Source organism: Bubalus bubalis, chromosome 1, assembly GCF_019923935.1.
Source record: "Bubalus bubalis isolate 160015118507 breed Murrah chromosome 1, NDDB_SH_1, whole genome shotgun sequence".
Taxonomy (NCBI): Eukaryota; Metazoa; Chordata; class Mammalia; order Artiodactyla; family Bovidae; genus Bubalus; species Bubalus bubalis.
Genome location: NC_059157.1, coordinates 74,586,904 through 74,612,757, shown reverse-complemented (window position 1 = coordinate 74,612,757; position 25,854 = coordinate 74,586,904). Strand labels below are relative to the sequence as shown.

Sequence of the window (25,854 nt, the reverse complement as noted above, 5' to 3'; positions counted from 1 at the left end):
GGTTAAACTCGAGACAGAGAAAACCGAGGAGAGTACTGCTAAAGAGGCTATACGAAGATTTTTTTCAACGGTATTGTTCTATCCCTTGACTGTTCTGGGAGAGAACGGATACTTCACTGTTCCCCTCACAGTGAATTCTTGAACTGTCTGAAACACTCAGCTAACAATAAAAAACTCTCAAGAGGAAAAGTTCCTTCCAAAAACCCATACATCCATCTGGAAGATATGCTGCCAGTGAGTTGTTTAAAAAAGAAAAGCTGAGGGGCGGGGCGGGGGGGGGGGAGGGGAAGCTAAGTTGCTGCGGAGCTAAGAATGAGGTCAGGGTGGGTCAAGGTCTGCCAGGACCCCCGGCTGAACCGCTGAGGGAAGAAAGGGCCGGTCTCCACGGCCTCCAGGTGGGAGCCGCGTGAGTAGGCGGAGGGGCCTGTCTGGGCGCCTCCTCCCTTCGCGGGACGTGCGTCTGGGGATCACTCCGGCCCCGCTCCTCCCCGCCGGCGGGGGGAGAAGGGGGACAGGGGGCCGTCCCATGCGGCTATAAAGGGCCCTGGGCCTCCACAGTTCGCCTCGGCTCGCCCGGGCGTCCTCTGGCTCCGCTTTCGCCGCTTTCTTCCTGGCTAAAGCTCCCGCGGCCGCTCCGGTTCCACTCGACTCTCTCGAGCCTCGGCTACGCGGGCTGCGGCGGAAGATGGCGGCTCCGGCAGGTCCCCCGGCTGAGACGGCTGGGGCCGAATGCTCTGAGGAGGCGCTAGCCGCCGCTCTGGCGGACGTGCCCGAACTAGCCCGCCTTCTAGAGACAGACCCGTACCTGAAGCCCTACGCTCCGGACTTCCAGCGCAGGTACCGCCCCCGACCTTGGAGCTCTCCCCCCATCCCCAGATAACCACCCCCACCCCACCCCGCCACAGCCAACACCCGCCACGCCTCTGAACCAGGAAGCAGGTCTTCTGGGCTCCCGTCGCCCCTTTGCTTCTGTGCATGCGGGCCCCGCCCCTCGTCGGCTCCACCCCCGCCGGCCCCGCCCCACACCTTGGTGGGTTGCAGCTTCTGAGCGTGGACTAAGGGTTGAGTTCAGTAATTGGGTTCAGCAGCTTCCGGAGTTGTGGGTTGACAACTCTTACCGTCCGCCTAGAAGCAGAAGCGCTGAATAAACTTTACTCATCCCTGTCTCCTCCCTTCGAATCGGCGATTTTGTGCTACTGGGTGTGTGCTTTGGCTGCCAGCCTGCGCGTTTCCTCGGGGGCTGATGCAGAGGGAGGCCGTGGCACTGCAGGTTTAATGATTCTTCCATGCACCAGGGTGGTCCTGTGAATTTGCGTGTGCACAACACCCGGCATGTGTAACTGCGCTTTAAAAACTTACTCGTTTATTTAATAGCCAATATTGTGACTTTACATCCAATAGGATTCTTTCAGGCAGCTTCCCCACTCCCCCCACCCCGCCCCGTTGTTAATATTTCTCCTCTCAGAGAAGATTAAATGTATCTTGGTCATCTTGCTCCCCTCCTCCCCCCCTTTTAACCCTCTTAATCCGTGTTTGACATTGTCATCCTGAAGATGGAGAACGTCAAGGAAAGCCAAAATAGAATTAGTATACTTGCCGATTTAGTATACTTTTAGCATATCTCCTCTTATTTTAAAGTTGGTAAGATAATAATTCCAGTAGTCAGCTCAACTTAAAAGGTATAATTTTTAAGACTAAAATAGTTGTTATAGTAGTTATATTTGTGAGATAAGCACATTGTGATTTAATGGTTTCTGCCCTTTTAGCAGAGGCACTTCAAAACTACCATGGCAACAGAGTATACCTAGTCATAGTTTCAAGTAGAATACTTAATAGTAGTTGCTAGCAAGAAGCAGCATTGGGGATAATGAAACACAATTGATTGGTGTTTGGAAAAGAAAGTCTTAGGTTGATGACCTGGCATTGTTACTTATTCAGCACCTCTTTATTAAGGGTCCCTTAGGCTGAGAGGGTAAGGAGTCTGTCTGCAATGTGGGAGACCCAGGATCCATCCCTGGGTTGGGAAAATCGCCTGGAGCAGGAAATGGCAACCAACTCCAGTATTCTTGCCTGGAAAAGCCCATTGATGAAGGAGCCTGGCAGTCTACAGTCTGTGAGATCACAAAGAGTCGGACAGGACAGAGCAGTTTCACTTTCTTAGGAACAAAAAGTAAGGGACACAGTTGAATACAACACTTTATTCCAGAGCTTGTATAGCCTAATGCACGGGTGCCTGCTAAATCTCTTCAATAGTGTCTGACTCTGTGCGACCCTATGGACTGTAGCCTACCACACTTCTCTGTCCATGGAACTCTCCAGGTAACAATACTGGGGTGGGTTGCCATGCCCTCCTCCAGGGGATATTCCTGACCCAGTGATGGAACCCATGTGTCATATGTCTCCTTCACTGGCAGGCAGGCTCTTTAACACTAGCGCCGCCTAATGCTGTGAGATCTCCTCAAAGGAGTCACCTTGAGTTGTTGCTCGGTTAATCAGATGTTGGGCCTTTATATAAGCCATTTGGGGAACAACCTTGTGAATTGCCTTCAGTTTTTGCAGTAGTGCTTTCAGAGAAATTGAGTATGTAATTATCATTGTTTAAGATTAGATATGATTTAGAAATAGTCAAAAATTTTTAGAGCAAAAGATGATGGTCAGATTTTTTTTGATGTTCTTATTAATAACGACACTAATTTTCTTGGATGCTTTGTAAAATGACACATAAGACATTTCTAAAAGAAGAGGTATGGAAATGTTTTGTCTATGTTTCTTTTCCTCTCTGTTTAAAAAAAGAGTCACAGGTAGATAAACATCCCTTGGTAAGTGTTTCTTTAATGTTCTTTCACTTCAACTCCATTGGGATTGAAGCAGTTTTGATGTGCTTTCATGGTTTGTCAGAACTCATGAGAGGGACAAAGGCCAGAATAAAGACGTGGGGGCATTCCAGTGTTCTTGATGAAAAAGCTGGTCCAGTGCGTCCTTGTGCCTCACTCTGACCTGAATTCTACTTCTGGCCTTGGTTCTGAGTAATTGCCATTTTTCAGCACACATGTTCCATTTAGGCATATCAAATAGTAATTTAGTGTTTGGCAGCAGTAACTTTAACTTTTAGCATTTGAAGAATAAAAGAATTTCTCCTTCATAGAGTTTGGTCCTGATTACTAGTCCTATTTTCTCTTCATTTCTAATCATCCACTCAGGCAGTGTATCTTTGGCCTAACACAAATATACAACCAAACATAGGTGCAAAGTTTGCTTACTAAGCAGTGAAGAAAATTTAGAGTGCAAATAGCACCAATATAACAATGATGGTGGAGGCAGTTTCTCACTGATGGACTGTCTTATTCTCCAACAACCGTGTCTTCATTAGAAATTTCTCAATATACATTTGTTCTTTCTTACCTTTTCTGTAACTATAAGAATTTTGAATCAAGTGTGATGATTAGTGAATTACTTTGTGCCATAAAATAAAAATTAGACATTATTTTGTGTGATAGGCCGTATGATGTCTCATTGATTACCTCCTAAGATAGGATTTTCTTTTTGGCTTTCTGCTTTTTATTTTTTTCCTGTTATTTATATGGCAGTTAGTTGCTGTATCATAATTCAAACATCTTAGTGCTTGAAAACAAGCACTAATTGCTTGTCCCCGTGTTACATGCCAGCAGGAGTCGGGCTCTTCTCATGGCAGTCATTCAAAGATCTAGGCTGAGGAAGCCTTCATTTTGAAACATGTTTCTAAAGTGTCAGTGGCAAGGAACAGAGGAAATGTTGAACTATGTACTGTTTTCTTACAGGTTTTGCCTAGCAATCAGCTACTTCAGCTGATTCATATATTGGCCAGTGTAAGTCAAATGTGACTTCTCAACCGTGTGGGTGGAACAGAAAACACATTTGTGAACAGCAGGATGAACAACCTAGTTGCAGTAATACTTATATATACCCTGTGTTTAAAGTTTATATAGTAACTTTTATATATATTATAGTATTGAATCCTTGTAACAGAACTACAAGGTAGGAAGAGTGGGTGCTTTTTTGTTTTTCCTGTTTTACACATGAAGAACCTGAGATCTGGCCCAGTGATGAGTTGTTCTCATGACTCGCTGTAGCTGGAATTAATCTTTCTTTACTAAAACTGTTTCAACAAGTTCATAAAAAACGACTTCTTGGTAATTTAGCACATATTTCTTTATCTCTAGTATTGGACATTTTGGACCACTTATTAGATCCTTGACGCCATGATACTGTAGCTTTTGTTTTTCTTCCATCATCTCTAGTGGTTTCTCCTTAGCCTCTTTCAGATTATTAATACAAGAGATTCTCAGGGCTCTTCGTTTGGTTCCTTTATGTATTTCTATTTTATATGCATACTTTCCCTAGGCATTCTCATCCATCCCAAGAATTCCATCTGTGTACAGAGGCTGCCCACATCTGTTTTCACCCTAAATCTCCCCTGGTCTTAGTCTTCTGGTCTTACTATCAGTGTCTGCATTTTGATGTACTGTAAATGTAATACTCAAAGTGTATAAAACTGAACTTAGGGTTTTTCACCCCAAGCCTGATCATCCTTTTATACCTTTTCTCCATGTGTGGTATTAATTAGTCCTTTCCCCTTTTCCTTTTTGTCTCCAAGTCTAATCAACAGTAGCTCCTAGCTTCTTTCAAGTATATGTGGCACTGTATTCCTACTGCTATGCTCATACTCAAGTTGCTAGTATCTCTAACCTGGTTTATAAAAACAGCTCACAGTTGTTCTCTCTTTTGAGATCTTCTCAACAGTTCCATGGCTCTTAAAGTATAGTGTGGTCTCTTTCTCATGACCTAGAAGACTATTATCTGGTCCCTGTTGACTTTTTTAGCATCTGTGTACCTTCCTTCTCACTGGGTACCATCTAATCAGAATGGGGCTCAATGTAAAGAGGAAGCTGGGATGTCTGCAGACTATTCTATAAGGGGCACCAAAATATCACTAGAATAACTTGAATAGATCGTTACCAAATGTTTAAAGAATATCAATTTGAAGTTTTCTGGAACTTTGTTCTGTCCTGGACACCAGACCATGTTTTGGTCTAGCTGTGGGTCTGGCTGTGGTTCTAGTAGTTTATTTCTTCTGCTTGCTGCATACTTTGCTTCTGTCTTGTTAGTGCCTGTACATGCTTGACGGCACAGGCTAGAGATGAATTACACGCCTTTCCTGACCTCTTCTCAGCCTCAAACCTTTTTCCCACCTCTTACCTACCACCTTGGAAACCTGCATTGTAAGGATGATTATCCGCTGTAATCCAGTTGTGTTTTTGCTCTGTTGTGTCTCCCCCTACATTATTTGCTCCTATGGGTGGGTACGCTGTCCATAGTCTTTGCTCGCTGTTATATTCTCCGACTGTAAAAATGGTCTATAGGAAACAGTATAGTAGTTGAATGAATGAATTAATGTCTTTTGCATTTGCTTTTCTCTTTTCTACATCAGTAAGTCTCAGGTCAGCTCACTTTAAGCTAAAAAGGTTAGCTAGGATGGATGGACAGAGAAGAAGGGGTAGTTACCAGGAGTTGTGTGTCTAGGGTAAAGGAATGTATGTTCAAGTAAAAAGCTAAAAATAACTGGAGAAATAAAGAAATTTGTTATTAATTAGGTATTTCCATACTCCACAGAGACTATGGGTTTAATCACTGAAGAAATATTCAGTTTGAAGACAGCCTCAGGTCAAATTGCATGCTCAAGAATGGGAAGAGAGGTTTTTGTGAGCCCAACTGTGTTAAGTATCACAATTACAGTGAACATCCCTATTTTGTTAAAAATGAAAATAGCTTTTACACTGGTGTCTAATCAGAATTAGAATGTAGATTAGAGTTTGTATATCAGCAGCCACACCAAAAATTGATTCTCACGGTGCAGGAATTTTATATTGTAGCTGAATGGTGCACTTTTCTCAGTGTCTAGCCAAGTTGTAGACTTTGAAAAAAGTCTATAACTCTAGAATATGTCCATATTCTAGAAGGCAAAAAAGAATCCAAAAATTACCAGTTGTACCTGGCCTGCTCTTCTGTTCTTTGCAGCTAAGATCTGTACTAACTCTTGAGTCACTCCTGAATTCTTTATAGTGATGGGCAAGAGGCTCTGACCTCTTCTCATTTTCAAAGTGCCTTAAAATGACTCCATGGAGCATTTGGTCTAGTGTAGGTTCTAAACTGGTGTAGTGTAGGTTCTAAACTAAAGCCTGCTGCACCATCTCTTAAGAAACGACTTAGTGATAACTTCTCAGAGGATTCAGTTTGGCTCCCACCAGGCTGACCCCAGTTAATCATCGAGATAATAATAACACAGACCCTGTGAAATGTGCTATTGTTTTAGATTGATAAGTATATCATGCTGCTTGTATTTAAAAGCATGTGCTCAACTTGAATTATGCGTATAGAGATATTAAAGGAAAACATGAGTGTTTTCATTGGAGAGAACTGCTGCTATCAGGTGCCTTTCATTCTAAAGTGACTTTATTATTTCACTGAAGAGTGGATTCTCTTTTTGTATTGATGTCCACTTATCAGGAGAGGCTCACTACTGTTTTGAGTCCAGATTTTTTTGATCTTAAAATCCAAAATTAGCCCTATTCTGTTTTGTGTTTAGTGTAACAGAAGCCCAGTACATCGAAAGAAGGCAAAAATCCACTTTAGACATATGTTATACAATTTACATTCACTAATTTATTGTGCAGTTGGCATTAAGTTATAGTGGCTATCCTAATGTAGTGATTTCTATTGTTTAAAAGATCATAATAAAAAAAAATAAAAGATCATAATAACTTGATCCTAAATTTAGTTTCTTCACATGTAATATGGAAAAAAATGAACATATGGCAGAGTGTCCATGTTGCAAAGTGCAAGAGCAAAATGAAGTTTGAATTTTAGCTGTCATGAATGCTAAATAGCTTCAAACTCAAGGGCAAATTAGTCAACCTCTGTGAACCTTAGTTTCTCTCTCAGAAAAATATTAATTGCTCTCACCTCATAGGGGTGCATTGAGGACGAGGAATATATGTAAAGATAAGCTTTAATCCTGTATCCTGAAATTAACCATCAGATGAAAAACCTGACCAGAAATTCCCTACAGTTCTTTGCTGCTTAACAGCATCTTTATCTTAAGCCTTCTCTTTACCAACAGTGCAACTGTGTGAATGAGGCGAGGAGATGGTAGTTTTAATCATCATCTAATGGAGAAAGAAAAGAATATGTTTAAACTTTGATCCCTAACACGGAGACAAAATCATAAAGCAATTGCCAGTTTACTACAAGCTGAAGGCAAGATGAGTGGTGGGATATAATGAGCACAAAGCTCCGTTTATTGAGAGAGGTAAATGCTCGACTGTAGAAACCTAAAGTCACTCTTCTCTTGATCTTCCTTTTCTGTTTTTTGTCTTCTTTCATGTGACTGCTCAGTGTTCATATTCTTGGGCATCAATCAGCTGCAGGGAATTTCTTCCTCCTGAACTCTGGTCACTTGGAGGAATGGTCATACTGAGTTTACTAATAGCAGAAACAACTTTGAAAATAAGTAGGAAAAATATATAATAGCAGCTTAAAATTTTGCAAATGAGAGAATTATCTAGTGGGAGTCTGAACTTATGATCTATTAATAAAAAATTTAAATCCCATGTCTTACCTTGTCTATTTTATCCTCTCTTTTTATCTGATGATTTCAGTTATTTTCAGTATGTTTGAATTTGTAGTAAGATACATAAAACAAAGGAATGAAATATTCATGTGTGTTTTAGTAGATCCATTGAGGAATAAATTGTCATTAGATGGTTTCTGGGTATATCCTCTAGGTGATAATCCAAAATGTGATAATTAGAAACCAAGTCTGCATATATATTTCTTATATATGTAACCTTGAAGTTTTCCAAATATTTAGCAAGTGAGAAATATTTTTTCTTACTAATAAAATCATATGCTACTCAATATCATCAATTTATTTTTATTTTCATAAATGATAAGCAGCTAGTCACAGATAGTATTTAATTATGAATAACTGCATAATACAAGTACATTCCCTATTTTTGAACATGATCAAATCAGTTATGTATTTAGGTATATGTAACAGAAATCAAACATGCTCTCAAAGAACAGAAAATCCCACAAACTATGACTTATGGACATAGAGTTTTGTATTTTTCACAAAGAACGTGAAGGTAAGTGATTTGGTCCTAAGCATTGATTCATCATTTATCTTTGACCTCTACTATCTTTAGCATATGGTTTTCATTTTTACTCTTAGAAGATGGCTGGGCATATCTTGAGACCATATCTATCTTCCTAACAGGAATACAGGCCAACTCACTATGTCCAATTTTAGCCAAGCATGTGTTAGTTTACCTGTAAACTCCATCTCATTCTTAGAGTTTGCAAATTATTGACTAGAGCTGTCCCATGTCATGGCCATCCTTAGCTGAAAGTGAGCCTGCGTAATCAATGGGCTTTCCATTGCACACATATTCTCCTGAGAAATGCCTTTGACCTCATCTATCACAACTTCACTCAGCTCTTTCCTTTGCTCCAATGAGGAGTCCATATCTGGCTAAAGATGAAATGTACCAGTGAGATCGTGCTATAGTTCCCCAATATCATATCTGAGTACAAATCTTTATGAGCAGAATCCAGGCATTTCCACTTTGAAGAGAAGTCTGTAGCCAGGTCCCTCAGAATCACCAGCCTCTGGGGCTTGGCTTTCACTTTGCTGTACCCTATCTGTATTTTTCTGAATTCTTCTCCTGGAACATGTACAGACCTTTGTGCTTGCTTTAGTCTGAGATGAACCTATTTGTTCCACCTCTGTCACCTGGCCCAGTGATTTGGGGAGCACTGCTGTCTTCTCTTTTAAATTTCATAGGTATTTTACTCTTAAAAATATGAGGATGTTTTGAGAGGAAATGAGTTTATCAATTACTAAAAATTTTTCCAATTTCTCTTGGGCTCACTCAAAAATGATCTGCTTTATTTTTAAGTTATTTGAAGAATATTGTATTTGTGGAGCTAGAAGAAAGAAAAGAACTAAATTAAAGATGATAAGTTAGTTAATGCTCAGTCTTCAAACTATGAATTGTCTTTTGTTACCTAACTACATACAAGTTTATGGACTTTCACACTATTCTTCTAAAAGCTTAAGATGTGTATGCTTTGTTCTTCAGAACATACCTGCTACAGACTTAACATATACATATAGGTTTTATCATCATAGTTTCTTCATCATAGTTTCTTATCATCAGTGTTTCTTCTCTGACAATAATGAGCAATTTGTGGAAGAATGGGATTCTCCTTTTTTGTCTTAGACAGTGAAGACAGCATAATGATTCCTCTTTGATATCGAATAGATCAGTAATGTATGTGGGGTCATATTAGTTTTTTTTTTTTTTCTAAGAGGTTATAGGTCTGTTACCCATGATCATTTTATACTGCTATTTGGAGGTCAGGAGTAACTGATGTGTGAGTTACCATTGCTTTTTCATTGTTTTACAGTCTTTTCTCAAGAGGATTGGTTATTTTTCCAGGATTCTAGAGATTCACAACCAAATTCATGTTTGTCATTTCCAAGCTTTTTTCCTCCTCTAGTTCTTATTTTTCAGCATTGATAACCCCTGACATTTTTGTTTGTTTATTTGTGCTTTTGTTTACATGTATGAGTCTTTCATCTTCGTGACCATTTAGGTTGTCAGCGCTCTTTTAGTTGTGTAAATTGTGCTTGCTAGTGATAGGAGTGGGTGAAGTGAATGAGTCCCTTTTTGCTTCACTTCCCTAAAATGCCCTTATTGAAAACTATGTGCTATCCATGTAGTATTAAGGAAACCTCTACTCAGAAATACAACACATAAGCAGGAAATACAGACAAATAAGAAAGCTATCAAAACTGAAGTTGGTTGTGGTAGGTTTAAGGTAACTTTAGAGTTAGAGGACAGTAAAAAATACAGTGTGAATTGTGTTAGACTGGATTTAAAAATTATGTCAAAATAATTACAGACCACAGGAAGTTGCAACAATAGTACAGAGAAGGTTCCTGTCATAATAGCCAAGCTTGCCCCAGTGGTAATATGTTGCTTAACTGTATTGCAGTTTCAAAACCAGGAAATTGACATTGATACAATCTGCAGACCTTATTTAGTTTTCAACAGTCTCTACATATACTTCTGTGCAGTTTTATTACACGTATACATTCATACAACTGGCATTACAATGAAGATACAGAACCATTCCATCACCACAAAGGAACTCGACATTCATTTATAGTTAAACTACTCCCATTCCCTCCATCCCTAAACTCTGGCAATTACTAATCTGTTTTATATCTCTCTAATATTTTCCATTTTTTTTGAATGTTATATTAATTAAATCATAGAATATATGATCTTTGAAGTTGACTTTTTTTCACTCAGAGTGTGCCTTTGAGATCCATTCAAATTGCATATATCAGTAGTTTGTTCCTTTTTGTCACTGAATAGTATTCGATTGAATGGGTTTACCACAGTTAATCCATTCACCTGTTGAAGGACATTAGGATTATTTCTAGTTTTTGGCTATTAAAAATATTGCAGTTAAGCTAAGATATATATATTATATTTGGATGTTATTTCTTTGGGAGAACTATGTAGGAGTGTAATTGTTGGGTCCTATGGTAAATGGAGAAGGAAATGGCAACCCACTCCAGTATTCTTGCCTGGAGAATTCCATGGATAGAGGAGCCTGACGGTTCTTCTACAGTCCGTGGAGTCACGTAGAGTCGGATATAACCTAGCAACTGAACAACAACAATAGAAAATGTAGGTTTACGTTTGTATGAAATTGCCAAACTATTTATCATGGTATCTGTATCATTTTGTATTCCCACCAGAACTGTATGAGGGAACTAGTTCATTGCATCCTTCCCAGCATTTGGTAATGCACTTTTAAAAATGTTAGCTCTTATATTAGGTTTGTAGTGATAGGCCAGTGTAGTTTTAATTTGCATTTTTCTAATAGCTGATTATGTTGAAAGTCTTTTAAAGTGTTATTTACCATTTATGTATCCTCTTTGGTGAAATGTCTCTTTCCATCTTTAGTCCATTTGCTAACTGGATTGGTCTTTCTTTTTTTTAATCTTTGAATTTTGAAACTTCTTTACATATTCTAGATACAAATCCACTGTCAGATATTTGTTTTGCAGATATTTTATCCTAGGCTGTAACTTTGCCTTTTCATCTTCGTAACAGTGTCTTGCACAGATAAAAGTTTAAAATTTTGATGAAATCTGTTTATTGATTTTGTTTTGTTGTGTGGGTTGTGTTTTTGTTGTCACCTGTAAGATTTCTTTGTCTAGCTCTAGGATCTGAAGATTTCCTCTGATGTTTTCTCTTAGAAGTTTTATTGTTTTACATTTTACATTTGATCTATTTGGAGTTTAATTTTTGCTTAAGGTTTGAAGGGATTTAAAAAAAAATTCCTTTTTAAGGAATCACTTTCACCTTTAAACTCTGACAGACATATTGGGGAGCCACCTGATCAAAAAAAAATTAGCCTTTAGTTAGGTCTCACTGAAATATATAAATGATGACAATTTTTATGTATATTCTAGATTATTAAAAGCAGTGGGAACTAATTAACCTGTCAGTTTTCTTATTTCTAAGATCTTGTTTTAACTTTTGGTTATTATCATATGGCAGCCCATCAAACTTTAGGAAGCAGAAGAAAAATAATTTGTGAAAGATAATAATAATTTATCCTCAAGTAGTTACTTGAGAATTTTTACGGTTTTTAATTTGCATATTTTTTATCATGTTATAGCATTATCCTATTGATTTATATTCCAAACACATATAGATATTACTCTGTACAGATAGGATTTGTAATTTTAATTTCCAAAGTTTTTCTTATTTCATGTCTTCTACTTAGAACCTACTCATTTGTCAGTATTGTATATTTTTCAGTTCTGTATTATTAAAAATATTACTTTGAAAAATAATATTTTATTAACTCAATGTGTCTGTTTACTTGACTTCAATCACAGGTCAATTTCCAAAATTTGATGTTATACTCTCATTTGTAGAAATGAATTTGTTAAATTTTAACAAAGGTAATGCTAATATTAATATTTCCCAAGATTAGTTGCTTTTTAATCTGACTGAGACTAGCCTTTGGTTTTATTTCAGTCTTAATATTTATTTTGATATTTATCAGGATTCATTGTGCTATTAATAATCATAAATCTGGGCATGTCCATTTCCAAGCAAACTGGTTAGATGTTATGAGATGAAACATAACATCTTGTTTGTTAGTAAATTATTTTGCAAAATTTATGAATAAGATAGCTAAAAATTTATCCACTTTAAACAGAAAAGTAAAGTGGAACTTCTGAGAATTTGTACATTCTACAACGATTACTAGCTATGATGGGTCTGAGGCACTAAACATCTGAAAGAGGTTTCTGAAAACTCTGTTGATAATAAATAGACATCATCATTGTCACGATAATAATTTTTATTACAATATATGTAAACATCATTTTATGTGCATTGAGCCTGAGATTCATTTTATGTGCATTGAGCCTGAGATTCATTTTATGTGCATTGAGCCTGAGATTCTGCATTTTTAAGAAGCTTCCAATTGATGGTTTTGAACTGTGGTGTTGGAGAAGATTCTTGAGTCCTTTGGACTGCAAGGAGATCAAGTCAGTCAGTCCTAAAGGAAATCAGTCTTGAATATTAATAAGACTGATACTGAAGCTCCAATACTTTGGCCACCTGATGCAGAAAACTGACTCATTAGAAAACACCCTGTTTGCTGGGAAAGATTGAAGGCAGAAGGAGAAGGGGATGACAGAGGATGAGATGGTTGAATGGCATCACTGACTTGATGGATATGAGTTTGAGCAAGTTCCAGGAGTTGGTGATGGACAGGGAAGCCTGGCGTGCTGCAGTTCATGGGGTCACAAAGAGTCAGACACGACTGAGTGACTAAGCTGAACAGATGGTGCTGATGCTACTGTTAATCAGATGGTATTTTGAGGAGCAATGCAAGGTGTGTTTAGTTCTTTAGTTCAAAACTGAGTTTTGTCATGGGCCAAATTAGTTTTAAGCAAATATTCTAGGTTTTTGAAAATAATTAATCCATATATACTAGTTTTGGGATTCCCAGGTGGCTCTAGTGGTAAAGAACCCACCTACCAATGCAGGAGACTTAAGAGACATGTGTTCCATCCCTGGGTCGGGAGGATCCCCTGGAGGAGGGCATGGCAACCCACTCCAGTATTCTTGCCTGGAGAATCCCATGGACATAGGAGCCTGGAGGGCTGCAGTCCATAGGGTCGCACAAAGTTGGACAAGAATGAAGTAACTTTAGCATGTACACATGCATACTAGTATTGTTAATCAGATTTTTATTTCAATGGTCATAATGATTTTCTAACTTGTTTTCAGTAAAAGTGGTTTTATTTTAGTATGAAAGTTACTTTTCTTACATTTTTATCATGAGTTTCACTGAATAGGGGTCTTTAAGATAAGATAGATATAGTGATCACATAAAGAAAATTATTCTCCACATATATTGTTCAAGGGTATACATGGATATATGAGTTACAGGCTGTCGGCTTAATTTTCTATTTAACAAACCAATTTTTGCTATCGTCTTTGTCTCAGGCATTTTTCTATGTGATAGTGGAATAAATAAAAGATAACACTTCCTACTTGATGAGGGGCTTCTCTGGTGGCTCAGATGTAAAGTATCCATGTGCAATGCAGGGGTTGTGGCAGAAGACACAGTTTGGATCCCTGGGTAGGGAAGATCCCCTGGAGGAGGAAATGACAACCCACTCCAGTATTCTTGCTTGGAGAATCCCCGTGGACAGAGGGGCCTAGTGGGCTACAGTCCATGGGGTTGCAGAGTTGGACATGACTGAGCACACACATCATCATACTTGATGGGAGCTCTAATTGAAGAGATTATAAGTAAACATGATTATAGAAGATATTTGTGCATAAAATGCATTGTAAGACAAATAAAATCATGTCCTGTTCTGTTAAGGAAGGGGACTACATAGAACAAAGGAATTCACTTGAATTACGTTAAGCACTTGAAATTATTTCTTTATAAAGAGAGGACTTAGTCTTCAATGTGGACAAAGTCTAAGGGACTCATTTTTTGGAAAGAGTCAAAGGATATGATAGTTAAGATATTAAATTAAAACTACAGTTGGTCCTCAGAGTCTGCAGGTTCCACATCTGAGGATTCAACCAACCATGATTCAAAATATTTGGGAATAAAAAAATTCCAGAAAGTTCCAGAGAGAAAAACTTGGAACTTGCTTTGTGCTGGCAACCATTTACATACCATTTACATTGTGTTTACAACTATTTACATATTTACGTTGTATTAGGTATTATAAGTGGAGAAGGCAATGGCACCCCACTCCAGTACTCTTGCCTGGAAAATCGCATGGATGGAGGAGCCTGGTAGGCTGCAGTCCATGGGGTTGCTAAGAGTCGGACTCGACTGAATGACTTCACTTTCACTTTTCATTTTCATTCATTGGAGAAGGAAATGGCAACCCACTCCAGTGTTCTTGCCTGGAGAATCCCAGGGACGGGGGGAGCCTGGTGGGCTACCATCTGTGGGGTCGCACAGAGTCGGACACGACTGAAGCGACTTAGCAGCAGCAGGTATTATAAGTAATCTAGAAATGGCTTAAAGTGTGTAGGAGGATGTGTATAGGTTGTATGCAAATACTACATGCTACACCATTTTATATAAAGGACTTGAGCATTTGTGGATTTAGGTATCTGTAGGGAGTAGGGGGAATTGGTCCTGGAACCAGTCCTGTGTGGATACTGAAGGATGACTGCATAATGAATTATAATTTGACTTTACCCATTTTTGTTGCTTTTAAGTAGAAGTTTATTTGTAAAAATGGTTCAGTTGCAGAATGTGCTTGTGTAAGAATTGTTACATTGTGTAAGAACTGAAGCCTCTAAAATAGTTTATAAATCATATTTGATAACATAATGGTATGTTTCTTTGTAGCAGATAAGCCCCTTTTGGAAGGGATGGTGAACTATTTTTAGAGGCAATAAGGCAGTTCCTAAGTAAGTTAAGGACACCTATTCCTGAATAAGTCAGAGGGACATTTTGATGAGTATCACCCAGTCAGGAAGGTTGCACAAATGCAGATGAACACTGAATGACTCTGCCTGACCCCACCATAAGCATCTCATCTAGATCAGCTCTATCCAATAGAAATGTAATATGAACCATACATGTAATTTAAAATTTTTTATTAGCCACATTAAAATGGTAAGAAGAAACAGATAAAATCAATTTTTATAATATATACTATTTAACCCAGTGTATTCAAAATATACTGTTTCAGCATTAACAGATTACTGATGAAATATTTCACATTTGTTTTTCATATGAAGTCTTTGGAATGTGATGTGTTTTTTGCATTTACAGCACATCTCAATTGGGACTAACCATATTTCAAGTGCTCAGTAACCACATATGGCTAGTGGCTGCCATATTATAGAGTACAGCCTTAGGTTGTTTATTTCAAAGAGGAGCTTTTTATGGTAAGAGTTGGTATGACCCATAAAGACACTGAAGGGGAAGATTAAGAAGGGAGAAAGATGCGATCAGCCCTGTGTTCATGGTAGCAGAAACAAGTAGACCCGGAGAGATTTTGATTTAGCCTGAGACTCGGAGTCAGAAATTATTGACTGGTAACTTTTTTTTTTTTAATACTTGAAAAAAGATAAATGGGTGGTGGCTTAAATGTTAACATGGAGATATGCCACATACTAAACCCTGAGAGTGTTTACATAGCCATATTTCCCCCAGATTATTTGGCATGGCTTGTCCACCTTGCCCTTTTCGTTTAAGTGATTGCTTATTTGTGTCATATTTTCACATGTTAAATGCATTACTTCTGTCCCATGACAGACACACACACACACAAGACAGAACAAAAACCTGGGTCAGCCAAGGTAAATCTGGTCCTTCTTGATGAAGTAACTGAGATCAGGTGGCTCCTCTATGCTCTAATAGTCCTAGACCTTTGGGGATATGCAGCCTCACTTTGACTCAGCCCAAGTAACAGCTGTTCCTAATTTCCTTGTCCTGAGAATCCTGCTTATGTGTAGTGACTCATTATGACTTGCATTATTCCTGAGTTGGTCTCTGCTTAGAAGAGAAGAGGGTCGGAAGGATTGCTCCTTGATCACTTTTCAAAGTAATGACAATATTGTGGGTGTTTGTGTACATGAACACGTACATGTTTTCGGTTTTATGCACTTTTCTTCACAGCTTGCTTTCCTTTCCTCTAGATGATAGTTTCTTCAGCCTTCATACTTTTCACTCATTTTGTACCTACTCACTTTGCATACTTAATAGTGACCCTTGTATTAGTAGCTAAAAACATTCCTGTTTATAAAAGTATCTGCCCTCATGAGCGGTCAGATTCTTTCTGTGGAATACTGTTTTCCATCTAGCTTCAGACTTCTGTTTTCCACGGTGTAGCTGCTCAGAACTTGCTGACTCACTGAGCATCCCTGGGATGCTGGCTGTGTGTTTTGAATTTAAGAAGAGAAGAATATGTTGAGGGAACGCATTATTGCCTTTTAGTGTTTTCCATGGAGCTTAGAGTAGAGGTTTGCATGCCAGGGGTGCTTTGCAAATAGATATTGACTGGGGGTCTAGTCCAGCTTGTTCTGTAATATTAGAAATATAGAAATATTTATTGCCATAGTTGTTGGAGGGTCCCTAGAAACGTTTGAAAGTAATTCTTCTATCATGTAGTGGCCTGTGGTGGGCATAACCTTTCCCACATACAGCTTAACCTTTCTCGTGTCTAATACTACTCGTGAAGAAGATTGTAATTGTGCATTGTGCTTTTATCAGGCTGCTGTTCCCAATGCAGTTAGTGTAATTTTTCATTTCCTAACAGTCCTCGGGCAATTCTGCTTAACATGCTTTCTATTTCAGAACACTCTGCTATTTAAAAAACTTCTTTTGCCTCAGGCCCAACATGCTTTTCCAGCCAGGCCACTAATAATTTCTATCCTTGCTGGCTTCATTCACCTTCACTGGTAACATTCTATATAGATTTGCTGGGAATGTCTTTTTTGGTGTGTGTTTAGTGCATAGCAAATGCTGAGATAACTGTGCCTTCTATTTGTCAATGTTACTGTGGCTCACATAATTATTATTTCATTTTTCTTACTAAGGAGACAACATACCTTGTTTTTAATTTTATTTCAGATCTGTTTTAGTTTTCTAGATTGTAAGCCAGACTTCTCTTAATAAACAGAATTCTAACTTTCCACTTGAAGTTTTAAAGTCATCCACAAAATTTTCTTGAACAGTATTCATGCTAGAATAAGAGACTGTTTTACTGATAAATAAAAGACATTCAGTTTCACTTAATTGGCAGCACATTCTTTTTTTAAGGTAGTATCTTAAAAGTGAATGAAACAAATTTCCTGGATTGCCTTCCCAAATGATCAAGAATTAGGCTTGATTTCGGCTTGAGATAGGATAGCATTTTAAGCCAAGGAGAAGCTATTTTGGGTCTGAATCCTGTAATAAAGAAATTCTCTTGAGGGATTTAGGTTTTAATGGGGAAAGTCTGGTAAACAGAGGCATGTAAGGGAAAGCCATTGTTCTCTTATCATTGGCTGATAATGGCTTGCACTGAGATAGATTTTGAAACATCTATAATAAGATGAAGACTTTCAAGACATTCTAGGAATTATATGTATAGAGAGATTCAGGGTTAAAATAAAATGGGAACTCTGGCCATGCTATAAATATGTATTATACATTTGTACACATCATATATATTATATGTGTGCATTTGTGTGTATATAAAAATGGCTTTTATATCATGTCTTGTCTGAGTTGAAATAAAAGTTTTCCCATTCACTGAGCTGATATCTGTATACAAACATGAGAGAAAATGGGGATTTTCCTCTCTTGGGAGATAGTCAGCATAGTGTTAAAAATGAGAAAGGAAGAATACTTCTTTTTTGGGTTATGGTTTGCATTTTAAATTTCATTGCTGTTCCTCTCAACTTCCATCTGTGTTGGCATTTGGGAATCTTGTCGTTGCTCTTTCTCAAGTGGAGTGGAAAAGCTTAGAACAGAATTTACACGTTTAAATACAACCGAGGCTCGATCACATCATGATTCATTCCAGGTCTGAATACTTTTTCTTAGGCTTAAAAAAAATCCAACATTTTATTGAATAAAATATTTCTCAAACTTGTAATGCTACTATTATTCATTATTAGCAGTCGATTTTGCACTAATGGAAAGTTGAGGCTGAAAATACAATGATAGTATTAAAATTTTAGGCACTTAATATTTTATGACATCAAAATGATGTTTTCATATAGATATATTGTTAGGTAATTGCAATTTATTATTGCCATTGTGGTTTTATTTTACTTTACTGTTTGATTAAGGTTCAGTTATGACCTAGTAACAATGAGAATAAGCCATAAATAGCCATATTGGGTTGCTGTATGACTTTTGTTGACTCTGTGCTCTATTTTTTTTCTAACTTTCTGAATCCCAGTCTCTTAGCATTTTCTTGTGTGTGTTTGTGTGTGTGCATGTGTCTGTGTGTGAGAATAATTGGCTGAATAATTAGTGGCCTGGACCTCTATTCAGTGACTAGTCAGGTTTGGCTGATAAATTGCTGCCTTGGTCAGTGTGGACTGCTACAACAGAGTACTATAGACTGGGTGGCTTAAACAGGAGAAATTTATTTCTCACAGTTCTGGAGGCTGGAAAGGCCAAGATCAAGTCACACTTGCTGGTTTGGAGCTGTCTGTCTTCTCCTTGTGTCCTCACCTGGCAGAGAGAGAAGGAAAGACGAAGCAAGCTCTTTCTAATCTCTTCTTATAAGGACAGTAATCCCATTCATGAGTGCTCCATTGTCCTGATCTAATCACATCCCTAAAACTCTACCTCCTGATACCATCACATTGGGGTTAGGGTTTTAACATGTGAATTTGAGGGGCACACAAACATTGTCTTTAATGATTCTCTAAGATTTTTTCTAGCTCTGTTTGTGATGGATTCTTTTAGAAAAAAAATAGTTTTTAGATTTTAAACAAATTGTGTGTGTGTGGATGTCTTTTCCAACACTTTTAGGCAATGTAATAGAAGTTCATTGTGATTTCCCAATGAAGCCATCAGACTTGTGATCGTTTAATAGTGAACTCACTTTCAATGATGAGGACTGTATGATTAAAATTAGGAAGTAGTAGATTTTGGGGGGGGGTCATTAAATTTAAGTACTGGGGAAGGTAAAATATAAATAGCACAGGTTTCCCCAAATTTGTTATCTTCAAATTGGAAAAACTTGAACCATTGAATGTTCCAGGGTTCTTGGGAATTAAGGCAGAGGCCTGGTTATAGATATATATAAGTCATTTATTGAGTAGCATGGGAAGAAATCATTATACTGTTTTTTTTTTTTTTCTCAACTGGAAGTAGTTATAATGATTTCTTTTTTTGGAGAAAAATAATGTGTGTGAGTTTCATGTAAGAGCTGAGAAGGAAAAAAAATTAAGAGCATTTACTGCATTTTAGGGGGCTTCCCAGGTGGTGCTAGTAGCCAAGAACGCGCCTGCCAATGCAGGAGACTTAAGAGACATGGGTTTGATCCCTGGGTTGGGAAGATCCCCTGGAGGAGGGCATGGCAACTCACTCCAGTTTTCTTGCCTGGAGAATCCCATGGACAGAGGAGCCTGGCGGGCTACAGTCCATAGGGTCACACAGAGTTGGATACGACTGGAATGATTCAGCATGCATGCACACACTGCATTTTAGATTTTCTTACAAGAATCAACCATAAATTCAATGCTTACTCCAGACAGGAAAAATATAAGTGGTTGTCATACCAACAATTAAGCATTCATTTTAATAATGTTTTAGACAAGACTCTAAGGCATTTCTTTTCATCTTCCTCCTTGCCTCATCATCAGAAATCTGCAGGCATCCTTATAAAGAATGAAAGGCTGAAAATATTTCTTTATGTTGCCTTGTGATGTTTCTGTGTAGCACCATATAGTAGAATTGGTGTATGCTAGTGAGTCTATTGTTTTCCTGGTGGTTCAGATGGTACAGAATCTGCCTGCAATGCGGGAGACTCAGGTTCAATCCCTGGGTCAGGAAGATCCCTTGGAGCAGGGAATGGGAACCCACTCCAGTGAGCCTGTTAGAAAAGAAAGTATTTGTTAACTGAGTGAGTGAATTCATGAAGAGTAGAGATCCTAATACACTTATTAGATATTAACTATGTTTTCACAGTAACTGAGTCTTTTTATCTGAGCCAAGTATCCTGTTTTCCTTCCTCCTGTTTGCTTTCTCTGGTTCCATTTTGTTCTTTGGCCATTAATTGATCTTCTGGCTGGTCAGCCAATTAGAAGTCAAGTGATATTGAGAAGAGGTGCTAATAACTTAGTGTTATACTCTTATATGTGGGGCTTCCCAGGTGGCACTAGTGTTAAAGAACTCACTTGCCAATGCAGGAGGCATAAGAGAAGTGGGTTTGATCCCTGGGCTGGGAAGATCCCTAGGAGAAGGGTATGGCAATCCACTCCAGCATTCTTGCCTTGGAGAATCCCATGGATAGAGGAGCCTGGCGGGTTACAGTCCATAGGGTCACACAGAGTCGGACACCACTGAAGGGACTTAGCACATAGCATGCATACTCTTATATAGTATGTCTGTGCTAAGTTACTTCAGTCATGTCCGACTCTTTGTGTCCCTATGAACTGTAGCCCGCCAGGCTCCTGTATCCTTGGGACTCTCCAGGCAAGAATAATAAAGTGGTTTGCCATGCCCTTCTCCAGGGAATCTTCCTGACTTAGGGATTGAACCGACTTCTGTTATGCCTTCTGCATTTGTAGGAGGGTTCTTTACCACTAGTGCTACCTGGGAAGCCCATTTTTATATTTTTTATATATATATATATGTACATATATGTGAATGATGGTGTTTGCAGGCTGATCCAAGGTCAGCCAATTGAGAATTTAGGAGGGTGTAAGATGTTGAACTTCCCTGGTGGCTCAGAGGGTAAAGCGTCTGTCTACAAAGTGGGAGACCTGGGTTCGATCCCTGGGTCGGGAAGATCCACTGGAAAAGGAAATGGCAAACCACTCCAGTACTATTGCCTGGAAAATTCCATGGACAGAGGAGCCTGGTAGGCTACAGTCCATGGGGTCGCAAAGAGTTGAACACGACCGAGTGACTTCACTTACACTTACACTTATGTCATGGAAGTGAAAAGTTTTTTTTTTTTTTTTTTTTAAACTGATGTCCACTCATAAGAAATGTTGGTTCTTAAAAAGCCAAAATAAAACATAAAACCCTTCACAAAAACAAAACAAATTCATTGACTACCAGGTCATTTGTTGCAGACCACCTAACTTTTAATTACAGTTGACCCTTTAAGAGGGGCTTCCCAGGTGGTCCTAGAGGTAAAGAACCTGCCTACCAATGCGGAAGACGTAAGAGATGCAGGTTTGATCCCTGGGTCAGGAAGATCCCCTGGAGAAGGGCACGGCAACCCACTCTAGTGTTCTTGCCTGGAGAATCCCATGGACAAGGGAGCCTGGTGGGCTACAGTCCATGGGGTTACAAAGAGTTGGACATGACTGAAGCGATGTAGCTCGCACGCCAGACTCTTGAACACAGGTTTGAGCTATGTTGGTCCACTTGCACGTGGATCTCTTTCACAAGTAAATACTATATTACTACATGATTGGAGGTTTGTTGAAATCACAAAGGAAACCTGTACATAACAAAACTGCATATAGGGAGGACCAGCTGTAAGTCACAGGTTGACTTTCCTATGTGTGAAGAGTGGGGACCCCTAACCCCACTGTGCTGTTCAGTGGTGAACTGCACATATACTAGGCAGAAGAGAATTGTGGTGGTGGCGGTTTAGTCAATTAGTTGTATCTGACTCTTGCCACCCCATGGACTGTAGCCTGCCAGGCTCCTCTGTCCATGGAATTCTCCAGGCAAGAATACTGGAGTGGGTGAAGAGAATTGTAATTGAGAGAAATTGCTGCAGTCACTAGCCAAAAGCCACATCATAAGGCCTGGATTGACAATTTTAAGAGAAAGCTTAAGTCGTTGTGAGGTTTTGCTTTCTTTCTCTAACAATACAAATAGCCAAGAACCCTGCCTCTGTATCCTCTGTGGATCTTGTTAAAATGCAGATGCAGTAGGTCTGGGATGGGGCCTGTGAATATGCCCTTTGAACAAATTCCCAGGTGATGCTGCTGGATCAAAATTTGAGTAGCAAGGCCAATGAATGCCTGAAGTTGTTGACTGTATGGGCTACTTCCCCCAATCCCAAGATTATCAGGCTTTTCCTTCCTTTCTTTCTTTCCCTTCCTCCTTTCCTTCTTTGCTTCCTTTCTTTCTTCCCTTTATTTTCTTTCTTTCACATTAGTTATCAAAACATATTTATCTATGTTCTCAATGAAATCAGTCTTTTAGTTTATTATAAGAATTAGAAGTTCTTCTTTTTTTTTTTTTACTGTAGTGCTTGTAATGCATAAAATTGTATCACTGCCAATAAAATTCTTGCACATTTTTCAGCTATGTTTGATTTTGTGCCTTTGTCTCTGCTTTACAATTAAGGAGCCTGTGCTGTTGCTACTTTGAGTGGCTTATCTAAGATAGTAGAATTTCTCTTTGTAAGTGCTTAACTCTGTCTAGTAATCTTCACATTGTGCTACAATATCTCATGTTAAAATAAACAGGTGATCATGTTTTAGTGATCATATGATTGTTTCAGTAGAAGTTGTATTGTGCTTCAAAGCACATTCCTTATGTCCCTCAGAGCTTTTTTTTCCCTTTTCTTTTGTCTGTGGAACAGAATTAATATATCAGGAATTCACTGCAACCAAATCATGATTTAGACTTCCAATTAGAAAATCATTTGTTTTGCCAACTAAATTTTCATCTAGAATCTACTACTTACATGTCCACACATCTGGAGAAAGAAATTATTTTCTTGTAATCCCCTGGAGAAAATTAATGCAAGGAAATATATGTTAGCAAGTGGCTCGGTAGAAGTGATTATTACAGAAGGAGTTTGTGCATCTTACAGAAGGGAGGAAGTGCACATAATAAACAAGAACATGGATTTGGGGGCAAGAGTAGGTTTAAATTTGGCTCTGCATTGAGACTTTTTTATTTCATGGAGCCATAGTTTCTTCATATGTGAAAATGAGGCAAAAATACTCTGTGCCAGAGTTGTTCCAAGGATTAACTTAGTGGGAAGATATATTTAAGGCATTCAGCATGTTGCCTGTCAGATAGTAAACACTGAAATAAGTAGTAGCCACTGTTAATATTATTTAATATCTCATTTTCTTGAAGCTAAAATTAAATACAAATGTGAATTGGACAAATACATGGAAAAGTATAGGGTTAAATAAAAGTACTACAATATAATTTGTATTCTTACTTGCTTGTTATGGGCTATAGAAAAAAATTTTAGAAACTTAAGCAGAAGCCACCCATCAGTGCAGGAGATGCAGGTTTGATCCCTGGGTTAGAAACATCTCCTGGAAGAGGAAATGGCAACCCCACTCCAGTATTCTTGCCTGGAGAATCCTCTGGACAGAAGAGCCTGGCAGGCTATAGTCTATGGAGTTGCAAAGAGTCAGACATGACTGAACATATAACAGGGAAAACAGGAAGCAAAAGCCATGCCTAATTTATATAATATTTAGGTATATGTTTATGGTTAAAAATAAGAAAGTTGGCAGAAATATTTTTCTAAAGAAGTAGAATATATAAATTAGTCCTCAGATGGTGACATGCCAAGGAAATATTGGTTTACCTGTTTGAGAAGCCTCATGGAAAAGACTCAAGCTGATAATGAAAACACTCTCAGTAAACATCAAGTCAGCTGCAGAATCTGTGTGACCACATTATTGTGCTGCCTAAGTTGATGGGCAGAGTAAACTACTTTATTTTTCTGTTAAGGAAAGTTAGATTCTTACATTCAGCCTCTCTTGCAACAGGCATTAGCTCACTCAATATTTACCAGCCAGAACGTTGGATTTTAGGAGATATGCCTATAATTTTGTTCTTGAGCAGCAGTTATTGCCTCCTTGGAGGTAATAAGAGTAATTCAGTGATAAATGCTAGTATTTAAAAGTTACTTGATAATGAATATTTAGATAAATTTCTAACTTTGGAGGGCATATACACAGAATACGTGAAGTATTTTGCTTAAGACATATAAACTGGTTAATTGATAGGCTGACAATGTATGCATGATTTGCAGTAGTTAAAAGCTGAGGCTTGGGTTAGTTGACCTATATACAAATTTCAACTTCCTGACTTATTAGTTATGTGACATGGGTAAGTTATTGAGCTTCCCTAGTCTCAATTTTCAAAATCTTTAATATAGGAATTACAATACTAGCTTTACTGTAATTTTGAAATGAGATAATCTGTATGAAGACTGCTTGGCAAGAAGTAAAGTGTCAGTAAATATTATTGATGGTAATAAGGAGTTATGGATGATAAAGCGATTTTGGCATTATATTCCTGGCTATACAATTTTTATGATGCTAAAGAATGAGAGAGCAAGTATCACATACATAATTATAGTTAGAATTTTTCTCTAGGTTTTTATCCTCAAGTGATTTCATCTATTACCAAGCTTTAATTAGTACTTTCCAACTTATGGTACTTACACAGGACGTACACAGGACTGGGGAAACAGACTGTTAGAGGGCACAAACAGAACCTCGTGGGCACCAGGACCCAGGAAAAAAGGAGCAGTGACCCCACAAGAGACTGAGCCAGACTTGTCTGTGAGTGTTCAGGCATCTCAGCAGAGGCGTGAGTCAGTGGTGGCCTGCTGCAGGGTTGGGGGCACTGAGTGTAGCAGTGCATGGGACCTTTTGAAGGAGGTCACCATTATCTTCATTACCTCCACCATAGATTGGTCTCAGGTCAAATTACAGGGAGGGAATACAGCTCTGCCCTTCAACAGAAAATTGGATTAAAGATGTACTGAGCCCTGCCCATCAGAACAAGACCTAATTTCCCCCTCAGTCAGTCTCTCCCATCAGGAAGCTTCCATAAGCCTCTTATTCTTCTCCATCAGAGGGCAGAGAGACTGAAAACCAGATGCAGAAAACTAACCAATTTGATCACATGGACCACAGCCTTGTCTAACTCAATCAAACTATAAGCCATGTCGTATAGGGCCACCCAAGACAGACGGGTCATGGTGGAGAGTTCTGACAAAACGTGGTCCACTGGAGAAGGGAATGGCAAACCACTTCAGTATTCTTGCCTTGAGAATACTCGCTCCATAAACAGTATGAAAAGGTAAAAAGATAGGACACTAAAAGATGAACTCCCCAGCTCTGTAGGTGCCCAATATGTTACTAGAGATCAGTGGAGAAATAACTCCAGAAGGAATGAAGATACGGAGCCAAAGCAAAAACAACACCCAGTTGTGGATGTGACTGGTGATGGAAGTAAAGTCTGATGCTCTAAAGAGCAATATTACATATAAACCAGGAATGTTCGGTCCATGAGTCAAGACAAATAGGAAGTGGTCAAACAGGAGATGACAAGAGTGAACATTGACATTTTAGGAATCAGCAAGCTAAAATGGTCTGGAATGGGTGAGTTTAACTCAGATGACCATTATATCTACTACTGTGGGCAGGAATGCCTTAGAAGAAATGGAGTAGCCATCACAGTCAACAAAAGAGTCCGAAATGCAGTACTTGGATGCAATCTCAAAAACACCAGAATGATCTCTCTTCGTTTCCAGGGCAAACCATT

At 38.6% G+C, this 25,854-nt stretch overlaps 1 protein-coding gene across 2 annotated transcripts in view; it reads left to right on the top strand.

The window, feature by feature from the left end:
- Window positions 1-434: 434 nt before the first annotated feature.
- Window positions 435-25,854, top strand: part of GBE1 (1,4-alpha-glucan branching enzyme 1) — a 318,328-nt gene continuing 292,908 nt past the window's right edge. The window contains exon 1 of one of the 2 annotated variants that reach the window (XM_025282385.3): window positions 435-837. In XM_025282385.3, the coding sequence (XP_025138170.3) occupies window positions 686-837 (152 nt within the window). In that variant the 5' untranslated portion in view covers window positions 435-685. The remainder of the gene's footprint in view (window positions 838-25,854) is intronic. The other variant, XM_025282389.3, reaches the window with a different exon arrangement.